Consider the following 17862-nt stretch of genomic DNA (forward strand, 5'->3'; position numbering starts at 1 on the left):
TGTGTCTGTGTGTACATGCAGGGAACAACTTGTGAGAGTCCATTCTGTTCTCTGTCCACCATATGGAAGCTCAAGTTCATTGCCACTTGGTGGCAGGTGCCCTTCCCCAGAGCTGTCTCGTCAGCCCTTGCTTCATCTTTCTGAGAGATCTTGAGTGACCTCCTGTCTCTGCTTCCCGCATGCTCCACGGCGTCCAGCACCTACTTAGCAGTTGTTCAGAGTCATCCACATTTCTCAGAAGCAGCTGGTAGGATGGACAGCACTCTCTCACCTGAACAACAGTGATTGAGCGTAGATGTGATTCTCAGAACCGAGACAGCCATCCTGTGACCATAAAGATTTTCACACCCAGAGCCATAACCAAGAAAGGACCAATCCAAAATGGATCAAATACTGTCATAGAAGACCTAAAACTTTGATTTTCTTAGAGAAAAATATAGGTTAAACTAAGATATGAACACTAGCTAGGACATTTTGAAAACAGCATGGGAACACCCCGAGGATTGACAAAGGAAGTGAAATTAAAGGGTTTATGGAAGCAGGTGGCTGTAGTACACGCCTTTAATTCCAGCACTTGGGAGGCAGAGGCAACAGATCTCTATGAGTTTGAGACCAGCCTGGTCTACACAGAGAGGTCTAGGACAACCACGGCTACACAGAGAAACCCTGTCTTAAACACTCTCACTTCCTGACTGCTATTGGATCAAGATGTAGAACTCTCAGCTCCTTCTCCAGCCAGCACCATGTCTGCCTAGATGCTGCTCTGCTTCCCACCATGATGATAGTGAATTGAACCTCTGAAATTGTAAGTCAGTCCCAAATAAATGTTTTTTAGGAGAGTTACCTTGGGGTTGAAGAGATGGCTCAACAGTTAAGAGCACTGACTGTTCTTCCAAAGGTCTTGAGTTCAGTTCCCAGCAACCACGTGATGGCTCACAACCATCTGTAATGGACATCCGATACTGTTTTCTGGTGTGTCTGAACACAGCAAGAATGTACTCATATAAATAAATAAATCTTTAAAAAGAAACAAATAAACAAGTAAATAAAATAAATTTGAAAATGTTTCTGTGTAGCAAAGGATATAATCACCAGACCTCACACCAGTGAAAGAAACCATTGAGTCAGTGAATTAATGAACTGAACAATTTTCAGCAGAAAAAGTATAACTGACCAATAACTACAGGGGAAAATACACACCACCTTTAATTGTCCTGGGATACAATTACAGCTGCTTTGAGATTCTGTGTCACCCCAGGCAGAAAGGCTGTCACCAAGAAAACAAACCACAACAGATGCCGCTGTGCAGCAGAGAAACAGGAAGCTCTGCTCGCTGCTGGTAGAGATGTAAATCTGTTCAGCCACCATGGAAACCAGTGTGGGGGTTTCTCAAACAACTGGAAATAGATTTACCTGAGGACCCAGCTACACCACTTGGGGTTCCTGGAGGACTCTATGTCAACATACTCTATGTCAGAGATACTCAGCATCCATGTTTATAACTGCAGTAGTCACGACAGCCAAGAAAGGGAATCAAGAGAACAGGATCTGTGTATACAAGATCCAGCTATGAAAAGCAGCAAAACCATGACATTTGCAGGAACATGGAGACAACTAAAAATCATGTGTTAACCCATACTCAGGAAGGAAAACATCTAGACATCTTGTTTTTGCTCCTATACAGAATGTGTATGTTAAAAAGTGTGTGTGTAGCCGGGCAGTGGTGGCGCACGCCTGTAATCCCAGCACTCTAGGAGGCAGAGGCAGGCAGATTTCTGAGTTCAAGGCTAGCCTGGTATACCGAGTGAGTTCCAGGACAGCCAGGGATATACAGAGAAACCCTGTCTCGGAAAACAAAACAAAACAAAACAAAACAAAACAAAACAAAACAAAACCCCAAATCCAAAAAGTGTGTGTGTGTGTTAAAGCTAGAAAGAGAATCCTAGGAGAAAAAAAAAAGATTTTAAAAAAATTATTTATTTATTTGTTTGTTTGTTTATTTATTGGTTTTTCAAGACAGGGTTTCTCTGTGTAGCCCTGGCTGTCCTGGAACTCACTCTGTAGACCAGGCTGGCCTCAAACTCAGAAATCCACTTGCCTCTGCCTCCCAAGTGCTGAGATTACAGGTGTGCGCTACCATACCCAGCTCCCAACTTCTCTTCAAACCACAACAACAGCAAGCAATTGGAGCAGCAGCTTTCCCCAGGCCCCCTTGGGGATCTCGAATTTATACCCTCCCTAAAGTCCCCAGAATTAAACTATCTACCGCTGGCAAAACTCACACCCCTGCTAGTGCGATCACCTTCACCTTCTGTGAAGTAGCCTCTTATCCCACACCTGGGATTAAAATATAAACATAGTCACATAACTGGGTTTTTAAGAAACCAAAATTCTGGGGCTGGAGAGATGGCTCAGCGGGTAAGAGCACTGACTGCTCTTCCAAAGGTCCTGAGTTCAGATCCCAGCAACCACATGGTGGCTTACAACCATCTGTAAAGAGATCTGACGCCCTCTTCTGGTGTTTCTGTAGACAGCTACAGTGTACTTAGATATAATAATAAATAAATCTTTAAAAAAAAAAAAAACAAAACCAAAATTCTCACTACAAGGATAACAATGACAGGTTAAAAAAATGATTGAGCCAAGTCTAGTTTGTTGAACCTGTAAATTTACTGAAGTTGCTTATAGACATATGTGTGAGGGGTCACTTGTGGGAGCATGAGTGACTTAAAGGCAGGTACATTTCCATAAAAGCTGCTCCGGCATCAGGATAACTCAAGGAAGTTGTGCTTGGCTTGGCTGCTTGGAGAGTAGCCTCTCTCTCCAGCAACTGTTTACTGCTTTTATAACCTTGGAAACAAACCTTATAAATCTTGTAACTTTCAGGATCTTCCTGGGCTTCCTAAGTTTACTTTCTGTGTGTTAGGAATACTTTGCTGTAGAGGAATTGCTACATGAAAGTAGACCCACATTAAACTTAGAGGAATCCTACCTCTGCCTTCTGATCACTGGGCTTAAAGGTATGTACCACCATACTCAGCTCATGCTAAGCCTCTAGTATTGACCAATGACTGGTTTGTACTTTCCCTGGGGCTAGGGAGTAGACAGTCATAAATGGTCGTCCTCTAAATGTGCAAGATCATCCACCATTGGTTCATGATGTGTTATAGCTCTGAGGGGAAAGGTATCCTGGATTCAGTAACCAAGGACATCACGACGTCACACTGCACAGCAAACCTCACACAAGAGATTTATTGGGAGAGATACAAGAGGGTAGCTGCCTCCAGCAGGGAATGAAGCAGGAGACAAGCTTTATTCAGGGTTTCTTGGAGGTGGAGTTTTCCAGGTGGAGATTTCTAGGGAGGGGATTGGTAGGATTTCGAGCACAGGGATTGGTAAGGTTTGGTGAGTTTTTGAACCCTGAAGTGAGCCTGGACCTTTTACCCTACACATGCACCTCATGATGCAACAACCACTCACCGCATGGAGTCCTGTGCGCCTGCATAACCTCCCTTCCCTACTGTAAAACCCTCTTAGCTTGCTGTGGTGATAACACATAATTCCCACAGTTAGGAGGTGGAGGCAGGGAAATCGCAGTTAGGCCAGCCTAGATCAAGTCCCTCTCTTAAAAACAAAACAAAGAAATAACCACACCCTCTATGGTACAAACCAGTTCCTCTTCCCTAGCCTACTGACCCTCCCCCAGGAGGCTGTAGTCATAGGGTAAGGTCCTGGGGCCAAGGTCTGCGCTGCGGGTGCCACCCCGGACTGACAGAGTTCTTTCACTTTGGTCAGCTCCACTGCGTGACTCAGACCTGCTTTTGTGATTGGCTAAGGCTATGATGACAGCTAACTTTATGTTTAAAAGTTTAAAATGTCTGTGCTCAAGAAAACTATAAAGCAAAATGAGAACTCCAAATGTTAAGGGCTGTTAAGGTTTAGATTTTTTTTTTTTTACTACTATTTAGGCTTCTATAAACAAGCTTATTTTGCTCCTGTGCCAGAACACATTGTAACTTTGTATTCTTTGCCTTTATAAACCCCTGACTGAGGTAGCTGGGCGCTGTGTTAGGGAATCCCAACGTGCAAATAAAGACCAGGACCCAGTATCTGAATAAAAGCCTCTTTGTTAAAATTTATTAATGGTCAGACTAGCGAGTCTCTGAATGATCCCAGACCCATAACACTGTCTTCAAGTCCTGTGGCAGTCACCAAAAGTTCCTTTTTGAAACCAGAAGTTTAATAAGTGACCCATTCCTCTGGCCTTCTGCTTGCGAAGCTAACCACAGCCTTCCTCTCTTCACTGAGCCCCAGGAACCTGTTACCTTCTGCCTTTGTTGTCTATAAAATGAAATCACCTAGGAGGATTTTCCACCCTCCCTTCCCTGCTGGCTTGGCCTTTTCTTCTCAGACTGTCCTGGATCAGTGGTAGATCTCCACCAACAATCCCAGACGCTAGTCGGGGAAGGGGCCTGGTGGCGTATGCCTTTAATCCCTGCATTCAGGAGGCAGAAGAAAGCCTATTTCTGAGTTGTGGTCTAGAGATGCCATGCTCTGATTGGCTCTTGAACTGAGAGGGTACCGTTGGCAACTCTGGAAGCCCAGGAGGGAGGGAGGGATGGTTCCTATTGAGCAAAATGAATGCTGGGTAGAAAAAGCCACAGTACCCGCTCCCCATTTCCCCCCAGCTCTGTAGCTGCGAGGCCATGTCCTTTGATTCAGCACTTTGCTCTGGAAGAGTACAAGTCTGAGATGACACGGAGATCTTCATTCCCGTGTATTTTTGCCTGCTTCCAGTGACCCAAGTTAATGTGATTGAAGTTATTTTGTAAAATATTTTCTTGAACTGCCAGGAGCCAAACCCTTGCGTTCTACCACTGAGTCACATTCTGCTACTGAGGAGTCACAGCCCCAGTCCTTTTGTAAGAGTATTTTGCCAATATGGTTGGCCATTGTGGCACATATTAGGGAGGCTGAAGCAGGCGGAAGAATCACAAAGGTCAACCCGAGGAACATAGTGTCTCCCAAGGAAAAGAATTTGCAAATGCAATTAAGGGCCCATATTTGGTCTCCCTATATAGTCCTGTTTTAGAACTCACTATGTATACCTGGCTGGCCTCGAACTCGTAGAGATCTACCTGCCTCTGCATCCTGGGACTAAAAGCCTGTACCATCATGTATTTCCCACCCTCTGGAAGTATCCTTAATGGGCCTGACCTAATCAGATGAGCCCTGAAAAGGGACCAGATGTTTCCTGGCAAAGCAGACGCAAAAAGGTGAAGCAATTCAATACAGGGACATTCTCTGCTCCACACTCTATTTTATTGCTTTTAATTTTTAAAATTAGTTTATTTATCCTATGTACAATATTTTCCCTGCATGCATGCCTATGTACCACGTGCATGCCTGATGCCAGCAGAGGCCAGAAGAGGCCATCAGAACCCCTGGAATTGGGCTGGAGAGATGGCTCAGAGGTTAAGAGCACTGACTGCTCTTCCAGAGGTCCTGAGTTCAATTCCCAGCAACCACATAGTGACTCACAACCATCTGTAATGGGATCCAATGCACTCTTCTGGTGTGTCTGAAGACAGCAACAGTGTACTCACACACATGAAATAAATAAATAAATTGAGCCGGGCGGTGGTGGTGCATGCCTGTAATCCCAGCACTCTGGAGGCAGAGGCAGGCAGATTTCTGAGTTCGAGGCCAGCCTGGTCTACAGAGTGAGTTCCAGCAGGACAGCCAGGGCTATACAGAGAAACCCTGTCTCGAAAAACCAAATCCAAAAAACAAAACAAACAAACAAAAAAGCCTCTGGAATTGGAGTTACAGACAGTTCTGAGCCATCCTGTAGGTAGACAGGAATAGAACCTGGATCCTTCGGATCTAAGTGTCCATACCTGCTGAGCCACACCTCCAGCCCTGACACTGGCTTTAAAGTCAGAGGAAGCAGGTGACCAGAAATGTAGGAATCACACCATGGTCGACAGCTAAGAAGAAGCTGGGACATCTGTCCTGCAGCCACACGGAAGTGATTTATGACCTGGATCTGGGAGGGGATCTCACTTCAGAAGCTCCAGAGACCTCAGCGTGAGCTTCAGGTTTCTGATGCTCTGGGCAGAAACTTTTAACTATGCAGCACCAAGTGCTTACCCATGAGTCTATGCATCCGTAAACATAGTTTTATGAGGATGTTGTTTTAGGGTGCTCAGAGTGTGGTAACTGGTCATGCAACAGAAGGAAGCAAGCATGCTTTGTGATAGTCTGGAAGATTCTGTCAGCAGTCGTTCTTACCTTACCCTCAACAGGACCTGGAACACCATCCTAGCTAAGTCAATGTTGTCCAGGTCAGGAGAGGCATGGGCAGGAGCCCAGGTCTTCAGTACTCTACTCCTACGATCCGACTCCCTGCGACTCCCTGCCCGCAAGGGTTCTACAGCGCTGTTCTGCTGGGCTTTCCATGAGGCCTGTGGTCCTCAGGCCCAGGAGTGAGCTTGACCAGTCTCCACCTCTGAGGCTTCTGAGACCTTTGCCCCACGTCTATTGATCCTCACTCCTGGGCAGGCAGTGGGGCCATCGGCAGACGCCATGACGGCTCTGTTGTTCCTGGGGTCTCTGCTGATGAGTCTGGATTTGATACTTTCGGTGAGGACTGTGGAACTCTGGGATTAGGCCATAGTGTCAGTGAGGGGTCTCTCTGTTCCACTTTAGCCTCTGCCTGTCACCTGCTAGCTCAGGTGACTGAGAGACTTGTGTGGGAAGAAGGCACAGCTAACTGAGAAGGCCCAGACAAAGGAGGTATCAGTCCATGCTGGTGGATATGAAGACACAGGCCAGAGACAATGAGAAAAGAGAGGAAAGCCATGTTTTGTGAGGAAATCCTGTGCTTGGGGGGGGGGGGGGGGGGGCGCGGCAGGAGGTCTAACACAGGATCAAGGAAAGTCTGACATTGCGGGCGATGTTCCTGCTTTCTCTCTCCTGCAGGCTCCACCGTGGAAAGGCCCCAAGGAATTCAAGGATGGGGCTGATGGGCCCACTGTGGGTAAGTGACCTGGCTCTTCTTCCTAATCTACTCTGTGGAGACGAGCATGCTTCAGCCTGTGTGGTCTCCAGGCAGAGGTCTCAGGCCTCTGGAGCACAGGAGGGATCCTTAGCGAAGCTGTTCTGTTGATATTTAAACCTGGGTACCCACAGATCCAGATGCTAGCAAATCCAGATGTGTGCCTGGGGGACAGGGCTTGGGCTGTCCTGAATGCCTGTGTTAGCACCTGACAGGTACTCAGTAGTGTTGGAGATATACGACTGATGATGTCACCTGTACACTGAGTCTCCCTCGGCTTCCCCATCTTCCTCCCTTTCCTTCCAACACACCCGGAGGATGTCAGACATAACTGGTAGAGCTGAGAGTCTCAGTGGGTGATGGGAGCCAGAACAGAGCTTTAGACTCACCCCAGATCACAGACACCCAGATGTCTGCCAACCCCAGCATTCTCACTCGTGCGTTTACTCTCGTCTTCACTTCTTCCCGGTCTGTAAAACTAGATGGGCTGTTGTGGAGAAACGAGTCCCTCACCTTGTAAAGCGCTTCACCCAGATGCTACTGCCAGGAAAATGCCTTAGAACTTTAGCTCTTGCCGGACGTGGTGGTGCACACCTGTAATCCCAGCACTTCGGAGGCAGAGGCAGGCAGATTTCTGAGTTCGAGGCCAGCCTGGACTACAGAGTGAGTTCCAGGACAGCCATGGTTACACAGAGAAACCCTGTCTTGAAAAAACAACAACAAAAAACAAAAACAAAAAACAGAACTTTAGCTCTTACGCTAGGGCATAGCTCACTGGCAGAGCATTTGCCCAACATGCACACACACACACACACACACACACACACACACACACACACACACCTGGGTTTGATCTGCAGCACTGTGTGGAAAAAAATCCATGACCCTTTTTTAAATTTTGAAAAATTTAACCCCCAGCAACCATATGGTGGCTCACAACCATCTGTAATGGAGTCCGATGTCCTTTTCTGGTGTGTCTGAAGATAGCAACAGTGTGCTCACATACATAAAATAAATAAATAAATATTAAAAAAGAAGGAAAGAAAGAAAAAATCTTTTTTTTTTTTTTTGGTTTTTTTGGATTTGTTTTTTTTTGAGACAGGGTTTCTCTGTATAGCCCTGGTTGTCCTGGAACTCATTCTGTAGACCAGGCTGGCCTCGAACTCAGAAATCCGCCTGCCTCTGCCTCCCAGAGTGCTGGGATTACAGGTGTGCGCCACCACCGCCCAGCTGAAAAATTCTTTTTTTAAAAAGAATTATTTATTTATTTTATGTATATAAGTGCTCTATTTGCATGTACATCTGTGTGCCAGAAGAGAGCATCGGATCCCAGTATAGATGGTTGGGAGCCACCATGTGGTTGCTGGGAGTTGAACTCAGAACCTCTGGAAGAACAGCCAGTGCTCTCAAATGCTGAGCCATCTCTCACACAAGAAAAAGTTCTTAACTTTTAATAAATTTAACTCAGGTGAAGGGTCCCACCCCCATCCCACCCCAAACCCTGCCATGGGGCTTGTGAGCACGGAACTCTACCATGATGAGGCCTGTCTGTGGAACCAAGCTGAGGCCTGTAGTTTCTCTCACACTGAAGCCCACCTCAGTGTGACCCTCCAGGCTTCTGCCCTAACTTCACCCTAAGCCAACAGCTGCTGCCCCTTTCAACCTGACCCCACGATGGTCCCCTGTCCCAAAGTTCTAGGACCCTCCTCCCTCCCCCCTCCCCCTCCCTCCCTCCCTCTCTTCCCCTCTCCCTGTTGCTACAATGACGCTAAAAAGCAACACATGTTTGTCGAGCACATACTAGGCACTGGGCGCAATGTCCCATCGCCACCAAGCCTCATGATGTTCCCCTGAAGTAGAGAGCGATTTCTTTTTCATTTTCTCTTTGAGATTGTAATATAATCACACCATGCCCCCTCCCTTTCCTCCTCCAACCCCCCCCATTCCCCATACAGTTATTTCTTATGATTAATTATATTCTTCACAGCTACCATGGACATCAAGTTCACAAATTCTCTTAGGCTCCGTGAACCTCTGGCTATGACGTTTTCATCAGTCATTAGCATGTCACCTTGTTACATATGGATTCTGTTCAAAGACGTTATTCAGTGTGCATGTTGTTGGTCCCTTAACGCTGACCTAATGACCGATGCCACTATGACCACCTGTCTGAACAAGGTGTCCCTGACGTGTGTTCTTCAGAAGGCACACATAGCTTCTTGTGTTCTTGCAGGTAGGAGCCTCAGGTAGCACTTGAGCATACATATAGAACCACTCTTTCTCCCTAAAGTATTGGGAATTGAACCTAGAGCCTTGTGTGTGCTCGGCCACTGAGCAAAAGCTCTGGCCCTCTTTTAAAAGAAGTGTGTGTTTGTGTGTGTACATGTGTGTGTATGTGTGTGCATGTGTCTGTATGTGTGTTTGTGTGTGTGCATATGTGTATGTGTGTTTGTGTGTGTATGTGTGTATGCATGTGTGTGTATGTATGTGTTAGTGTGTGCATGTGCACATGCACACGAATGTGTGTTCGAGCATCTTCCACTGATCCACACAGTTCCCTAGAGACCACGAAGGCACTGCAAACGTTGGCAGTTTGTTTGGCTTTCTTTTGCCTTGTGGTGTCTTGTTAGCAAATGCTACACTACTGACCTATATCCTCAACCTGAAGCACAAGTATTGGGCTGGGGGGTTACAAATAAATGTTTACAACACAGGCAGATTTGTAAATATAAAGTCAGTGAGTGATGAGGATTGGCGGCTGCATTACTGTTGCCAGGTTATTAAACCAAAGATGGTAAAGTGACCTAAATATGTAAGCATGTATGTATGTATGTATGTATTTGGGTTTTGGAGGGTGGGGAGGGAGACAGGTTTTCTTTGTGTAATATCCCTGGCTGTCCTGGAACTTGTTCTGTAGACCAGGCTGGCCTCGAATTCATAGAGATTTACCCACCACTATCTCCAAAGTGCTGGGATGAAAGGCATATGACCTCAATATTTAATAAGCACAACTTTGTGACAAGCAACCTGGGTTTCAGATTTGCTCATGGTCACAGAGCCAAGTGTTGGAGTCAGCTATCTATTCCAGCCATCTGACTCTAGAAGCCAACTTTCTAAGCAGGATGCAACCTTGAGTGCATGGCTGTCCTTTTTCCGAGCCAGGCCCGGTGAGGCAGAGCTTGGGCAGCTGGGCCCTGGGGTGGGACTCAGAGGTGTGGTGTTCCTACAGTTCTCACTGCGGACGGGAAGCTCTGCCACTTTCCCTTTCTGTATCACCGTCGCCTGCACCACAAATGCATCCACAAAGGATGGTCAGGTTCCCGGCCCTGGTAAGAATTTCTAATAGGGGTTGGGGGAGGGGCCTGGATGGCATGGACTCTGCCTAGCTAACTAAGAATCAATGGTGTTTGGGCAAAAGGTGTGTGTGTGTGTGTGTTAAGCTGGGCTAGCCTAGCCAGCCTCAGGCAATGCAGAGAAACCTTATCTCTCCCCCAGGTGTGCTACCACCCCTAACTTCGATGAGGATCAGCAATGGGGATACTGCTTGGAGCCCAAGAAAGTGAAAGGTATGTCGTGCCAGCCCTGGGTGGCTCCCTTTTCCTCACTCCATTCCCAGCACCTTCTTGGTGTCATCCGATGCCACCCACTTGGGATTCTGTGCTTGGCCTCTTCCCTTCTCCTACAGCATGCTTTCAAAAGTCAGAGGAAGAATTCTGAGGAAGCCAGGCAGTGGTGGCGCAGCCTTTAATCCTAGCATTTGGGAGGCAGAGGCAGGTGGATTTCTGAGTTCAAGGCCAGCTTGGTCTACAGAGCGAGTTCCAGGACAGCCAGGGCTACACAGAGAAATCTTGTCTCGAAAAACAAACAAACAAACAAAACAAAACAAAACAAAAACAAAAAAAAACCCCAAAAACCAAACAAACAAAAAAGGAATTCCGGGGAAAGAGGCCTCCATTGCCCAGATGAACTTAAGAGTCTAAAAGTTTGGGATTCTGTGGTTCTATAACAAGCAGGCACAGGCAGGGCATTGGTCCCTACAGGTGTCATTCTGACTCCGGGTGCTTCTCTCTTGTATCTACCTCTCAGACCATTGCAGCAAACACAGCCCGTGCCACAAAGGAGGGACCTGTGTCAACACCCCCAATGGCCCACACTGTCTCTGCCCTGAACACCTCACTGGGAAACACTGCCAGAAAGGTAAAAAAGAGGAACTGCCTCCCAGCCCCAGGGCCCTGGAGCCCTGGAGCTTTGGCATGGTCCCACTGGCTTCCTTTTGTCCCCAGAGAAATGCTTTGAGCCTCAGCTTCTTAAGTTCTTCCATGAGAATGAGATCTGGCTTAGAACTGGGCCAGGAGGCGTGGCCAGGTGCCAGTGCAAAAGTCCTGGGGCTCATTGCAAGCCAATGGCCAGCCAGGGTAAGTGGACGGGTGGGGACTGTGGGGAGGAGGGCAGAAGGTCAGGAGCCCCCGTAGAAGGCTGGGTGGTATGATGTACCCAGGGAGGACTCAGTTTGCTCCTCCCCCAGCCTGCGGCGTCAATCCGTGCCTTAATGGGGGCAGCTGCCACCTCGTGGAGGAGCGCCGACTGTGCCATTGCCCTACAGGCTACACCGGACCTTTTTGCAACTTAGGTGAGCAGGACCCCGAGTTTCCCACTTGCGGAGGTGAAGCGAGCGAATGGAAAAGTGAACGGGGGCCGGGGCAACAACAGACCCATCCCCTGACTGCAGGGAGCCCTTTCTCCCTCTCTAGACCTTAGGGCGACCTGCTATGAAGGCAGAGGTCTCAGCTACAGGGGCCAGGCTAGAACTACTCTGTCGGGTGCGCCATGTCAGCGGTGGGCCTCGGAGGCCACCTACCGGAACATGACTGAGGAGCAAGCGCTAAACTGGGGCCTGGGCCACCACGCGTTCTGCCGGTTTGCGAGAAGGGACAGGGCAGGGTAATTTTCTTCCCCTTGGGGCCCTCGGGAGGCTCCCCGTGCTCTGACGGTGCTCCCTCTTGAGATTACAGGAACCCAGATAATGACACGCGTCCATGGTGCTTCGTCTGGAGTGGCGACAGGCTGAGCTGGGAGTATTGCGACCTGGAGCAGTGCCAGACGCCAACGCTCACACCTTCAGTTTCCCCTCAGAGTAGAGACGTGACGGAGCCTCCCATAGTGCACATGCCTTCGTCCCCGGCTCAGGGACCATCTCTGTCCAGTGCACTTGATGGTTAGGCACAGGAGGGGTCCCGGCGCAGAGGACAAGGGCCAGTCTTCTTCCAGGCAGCCCGTGGCCTGTAGCCATGGCCTCAGCCAGTCTCTCCTTCCACAGCCTCGGTCCAGCATCAGACTTCTCTGTCCAGGACCACCACGGTGGGCTGCGGACAGAGGTTCAGCAAGCGACTGTCCTCGCTCAGGCGCGTGGTGGGAGGACTAGTGGCTCTGCCTGGGTCACACCCCTACATCGCAGCGCTGTACTGGGGCGACAACTTCTGCGCGGGCAGCCTCATCGCCCCCTGCTGGGTGCTGACCGCGGCTCACTGCCTGCAGAACCGGCAAGCGCCACCCTCGGGGACCCATAGATCCCTACAGTCCCTGCACCCTACTCTCCCCCTCCCGCCATTTTTGAGTTCCCTCGAGGGGTTGGAGGCAGGGGCGCCCCTAAAACGTTTGTAGCCCGTCTCAGCGCGCTCTGTCCCCCACCCGACTGCAGGCCAGCGCCCGAGGAACTGACAGTGGTCCTTGGTCAAGATCGCCATAATCAGAGCTGCGAGCAGTGCCAGACTCTGGCTGTGCGCTCCTACCGCCTTCACGAGGGCTACTCCTCCATCACCTACCAGCACGACTTGGGTGGGGTGGCCCTGCAGGGATAGGGAGAAAGGATGGGGAGGGCTGGGGCCCTATGTCGCCATCTAACCCCCTCTCTTTCGGGGTAGCTCTGGTGCGCCTGCAAGAGGGCAAAAGCAACAGCTGCGCGATCATGTCGCCTTACGTCCAGCCAGTGTGTCTGCCCAGCAGCGCAGCCCCACCCTCTGAGACAGTGATCTGCGAGGTGGCCGGCTGGGGTCACCAGTTCGAGGGTAGGCACAACTGTTCGGTGCTGGTTAGAGGCTTTTGGTTATCCGATCGTGCACTTTTACTAGGCCCCGATGAACCTGGGGGACACGTTTCACTGACATGACAGTTGTAAAAGCCACGCAGGACCGTGTCCCTGTAGCGTGACTTTCCCAGAATCTAGACTTCTCTGTCCAGGTTCCCGAGTCCCCTGAGGTTTGTTCTAGTTTGCCTTCTATGGTGGCGATAAACACCATGACCAAACCCAGCTTAGGCAGAAAAGGCTTTATTTGGCTTCCAAGGTTGCAAGGTTGTGCCCACCATCGCAGAAGCGACAGCAGGAACTGGAGGCAGGAACTGAGGCGGGACAATGGGAAGGGACACTCCTTGCTGCCTTTCCCTTCATGGCTTATTCAGCTTTCTTTTTTAAAAATTCATTTATTTTTATTTTATGTGCATGTGAGACTGCCTACATGCACATGTGTGTGGCATATGTATACCTGGTACAGGGGAAACCACATCTGTAGTACAGGTTGAAAACCACCATGTGGGGTCTGGGAACTGAACCAAGGGCCTCTACAAGAACAGCAAGTGCTCTTAACCTCTGAGCTAGCCCCATAACCTCTGAGCTAGCCCCATAACCTCTGAGCTAGCCCCATAACCTCTGAGCTAGCCCTAGTACCTCGTGGCTTGGTTCCTCGAGGTGCTGGAGCTATCTTTGCTTTGCTTTTCTCTTTTATTCTTTTATTCTTCTTCCTTTTTCTTCCTTTTTTTTTTTTTTTTTTGATTTGGTTTTTTTGAGACGGGGTTTCTCTGTATAGCCCTAGCTGTCCTGGAACTCACTCTGTAGACCAGGCTGGCCTTGAATTCAGAAATCCGCCTGCCTCTGCCTACCAAGTGCTGGGATTACAGGCGTGCGCCACCACCACCCAGCTTCTCCTCCTCCTCCTCCTCCTCCTCCTTCTTCTTCTTCTTCTTCTTCTTCTTCTTCTTCTTCTTCTTCTTCTTCTTCTTCTTCTTCTTCTTCTTCTTCCTCTTCTTCCTCCTCCTCCTCTTCCTCCTCCTCCTCTTCCTCCTCCTCCTCTTCCTCCTCCTCCTCTTCCTCCTCCTTTTCCTCCTCCTCCTTCCCCTCCTTCTCTTACTACTCCTCCTCTTCTTGTTTTGTTTTTGTTTTGTTTTTGTTTTTTGTTTTTTTGTTTTCAAGACAGGGTTTCTCTGTGTAGTCCTAGCTGTCCAGGAGCTGTCCAGCTCTGTAGACCGGGCTGCCCTTGAACTTACAGAGATCCACCTGCCTTTGCCTCCCCAGTGCTCGCACCTTTCTGGCTCAGCTTGCTTTCTTATACAACCCAGGCCCACCTGTTCAGGGCGGCACCACTCACAGTGGGCAAGGCCCTCTCACATCAACCATTAATCAAGAAAATGCCTCACAGGCATTGTCCTAGGCCAGTCTTCGGGAGGCAGGTGAGGTTCCTTCCTCCCAGATGACTCTGGATCATGTCAAATTGACAGACAGTAACCCAGCACAGGATGACAGAGAGACTTGAACTTCTGTGTGCTTCTTTTGGGCTCCAAATTATAAAGGTGTAACCAGGACTCGGTCCCCACGCTGGAGCAATGGGAGACAATGGGGAGAACTATTCTGGGAGCCAGGTTCTGAGATGCTGTGTGGGAGAGGCTGGGAGGGGTTTCCTGTGCTTTCAGCCCAGCCCTTCTCTGGGCTTCAGTGTCCTCGCCATGAACTACTTACTGGCAGGTCCCCCATCCCTCAGGCTTGCTGTGAGGGAGCAAAGTTGGGGCAGGCGGGGAATTGTCTGGTACCGGCCCACGCAGAGAGCTCTGCTCACACCCTCCCCACACCCTCTGATTTTCAGGGGCTGAAGAATACGCCACCTTCCTGCAGGAGGCACAGGTACCCTTCATCTCCTTGGATCGCTGCTCCAACTCAGACGTGCATGGAGATGCCATCCTTCCCGGAATGCTTTGTGCTGGCTTCTTGGAGGGAGGCACCGATGCCTGTCAGGTCAGCCTTAGGGTCCTGGTTGGTACCTTGCCCCCTGCCTATTACCAATAGGGCAAGAGCCACACGCTGTCTGTCCCTCACTCAGGGTGACTCTGGGGGTCCTCTGGTATGTGAGGAAGGAACTGCAGAGCTCACCCTGCGAGGCATCATCAGCTGGGGCTCCGGCTGTGGTGACCGCAACAAGCCCGGAGTTTACACTGACGTGGCCAACTACCTGGCATGGATCCAGGAGCATACTGCTTCGTAACTGACCAGGGTCGGTCAGTCCCTCTTGTGTGCTCCTGGGATGGACGGTGGATACGGTGTGCTGGGCCACAGTGAAGCTAGTAACCGGGAACCAGGGGCCCAGAAACTCAATAAAGTGCTTTGAAAACATTCCTCAGAATTCTGTCTTGAAATGTCAAGTGGGAGCACAGGTAAGGCAACCCCTCATTGCCTAGAAAAGACAGCTGGCCAGATCTCAGCACAGGAGGTGTAGATTCTTGTCCAGGCCACCATATTTTCTCAGCCTTACTTTGTGCCATCCCTTGCCAAGGAGGCATGCAGATTCACCAGAATTCCCTCATTCTATGTTTACAGTAACAGGTTCTCAGCCTGGACTATATACTTCTGGGTCATCTGGATGAGCTTAGGGCACCAGTGTTCAAGTCCACCTGAGATCAGTTAACTGGACTCTAGGGAGAAGGCAGTCATGGTATATATTTAAAACTCTACAGGTGACTTCTTATGCAATAGAGGTTGAAAACTGTAGTTAGGAATGTTCCAGATGGGAATTGTGGCGTGGACAGCAGCAGCTGAGCATGTGTGAGGCGTGGTTAAATCCCAGCACCCCATTAAAAAAAGGGGTGGGGGGGGGCGTCGTGTTGTGGGTTTTGGAACTCTGAGCCTGGCATGGTGGTGCAAGTTGGTGACAAGGAAAATCCGAGGCTGCATCTCATACCTCTGAGTACAAGCTGGGGTAGGAGCCAGCAATCCAAAGTCTTCCGGGACATGGCGACTACAAAGTGAGGGGAATGGTTGCCGTGCAGCAGAGGAGTCTGGTGGGTGGCCAGACTAGCACATTTCTTGCTCTTAAAAACATTCTTCTGTTTATTGATTTATTGAGACATCAGTCTTCCTAATGCCAAATTTATAGGCCTGTACCATCACCCAGTTATGTGGTGCTGGGGAAATCAATCCAATACAGGCCCTCTGTCGACTGCACTGTGTGGACCGAGCTACAGTCCCAGTCCTTACACCCATCTTTTCCGCAGCGTCTTACTAGGTAGCTTTCGTCTGGCCTGCGACTTGCTGTGTGGCCTTGAACTTGTACAGATCCACTCCCCTCTGCCTCCTGAGTGACAGGCTTAAGTGTATGCCACCATGTCTGTTGTTTTTAAGATTAAGAACAAAATTGTGTTTTGTTGTGGGTGTTGTGTTTGTGTGGCGCTGTGTGAAGGTCAGAGGACAACTCTGGAGTCATTTCTCTTGTTCTGCCTTTATGGGGGCTCCAGGGATGAAACTCAGGCCACCAAGCTTATAGGACAAGGCACCCTTACTGTCTGAGCCACTTTTTAATAATTAAAAAGGTTAAAATTTCACGACTTTTAATTATGTGTGTGTTTCTGTGGACATGTGTGCAGGTGCCCAAGCAGGCCAGAAGGGGGCATCAGTGCGCTGCTTTACCTGGGTGCTGGGAATTGAACTCTGGTCCTCTGTGAAAATGGTGCTCTGCCACCGGATCTTTTTTTAATTTAAATTATGTGTGTGATTGTATGTGAGCTTGCCTAAGGAGTTGTCAGATCTCTCGAGTGGCAGTTATAGGCTCTGTAGGCCAAAAGAGGTGATGTTGGGAAAGGAACTCGTGTTCTGAGTAATAAATGCTCTTTCTTAACGCTGAGCCGTCTCTCCAGCCTCTCATCCATCTTCTTCCATTTCCTCCCACATGCTACTTTTAGAACCGCCCCCAACCCCCACCGACTCCACCGCCCTCACATTCTCCTCCTAGTTAGATGTTCTGTGACGTTTGCCTCGCGTCATAGCCCCGCCCTACGAACTTCGGGCGTGCCGCCAGTGTTCTTAGCTCTGAATGCCGGCCACCCCCTCTAACAGAAGCACGAGTTGTTGGGACTGACTGAGCGGAGATGGGTGACTGGAAGGGGTACATCAGTGCGGTGCTGCGGGATCAGCGTATCGATGACGTGGCTATCGTGGGCCACTCGGACAATCGCTGTGTGTGGGCATCACGGCCTGGGGGTCTGCTGGCGGCCATCTCCCCGCAGGAGGTGGGTGTGCTCACCGGGCCGGACCGGCACACCTTTCTGCAGACGGGTCTGAGCGTGGCAGGCCGCCGCTGCTGCGTTATCCGTGACTACTTGCTGGCCGAGGGTGACGGCGTGCTGGATGCGCGCACCAAGGGGCTGGACGGGCGTGCAATCTGTGTGGGCCACACGCCACGGGCGCTCCTGGTGCTCATGGGCAGACGAGGCGTGCATGGAGGCATCCTCAATAAGACAGTGCATGATCTGATTGGTGGGCTGCGAGAGCAGTGCTCTTAGCAGGACAGCCAGGCCACCCGTGGTTGGTAGGGAGACCAGAATAAACCCTGAACTGGGCACTCGGGGAGTTATCCTCTTCGCGTGTTTGTGAGGAGTTGCAAACAAGAAAACTAGCTCATGGGGAGATTCTTGCAGAACAAAGCAATCCTGGTGGTCTTCCAGGCCTCCCGTAGCCTGTTCCCCCTCTCCTGTGGTAGGTGCCATGT

General features: G+C 49.8%; 2 protein-coding genes across 2 annotated transcripts; both read left to right on the plus strand.

Moving 5' to 3' along the window:
- The first annotated feature begins 6588 nt into the window (after window positions 1-6588).
- Window positions 6589-15476, plus strand: F12 (coagulation factor XII). Its single transcript, XM_052157639.1, has 14 exons — window positions 6589-6645; window positions 6985-7042; window positions 10290-10389; window positions 10556-10626; window positions 11147-11257; window positions 11344-11475; window positions 11586-11690; window positions 11812-11977; window positions 12073-12275; window positions 12378-12600; window positions 12759-12895; window positions 12982-13125; window positions 14971-15119; window positions 15205-15476. Exons 1-14 carry the CDS (start codon window positions 6589-6591, stop codon window positions 15364-15366), a joined length of 1818 nt encoding a protein of 605 aa, XP_052013599.1. The 3' UTR covers window positions 15367-15476.
- A 1727-nt stretch (window positions 15477-17203) lies between these two features.
- Pfn3 (profilin 3) lies at window positions 17204-17656 on the plus strand. The gene has a single exon (XM_052157583.1). The coding sequence runs from the start codon at window positions 17243-17245 to the stop codon at window positions 17654-17656; it is 414 nt and encodes a 137-aa protein (XP_052013543.1). The 5' UTR covers window positions 17204-17242.
- Window positions 17657-17862: the final 206 nt, after the last annotated feature.

This window comes from Apodemus sylvaticus, chromosome 14 (genome assembly GCF_947179515.1).
Source record: "Apodemus sylvaticus chromosome 14, mApoSyl1.1, whole genome shotgun sequence".
In the NCBI taxonomy this organism is placed as follows: domain Eukaryota; kingdom Metazoa; phylum Chordata; class Mammalia; order Rodentia; family Muridae; genus Apodemus; species Apodemus sylvaticus.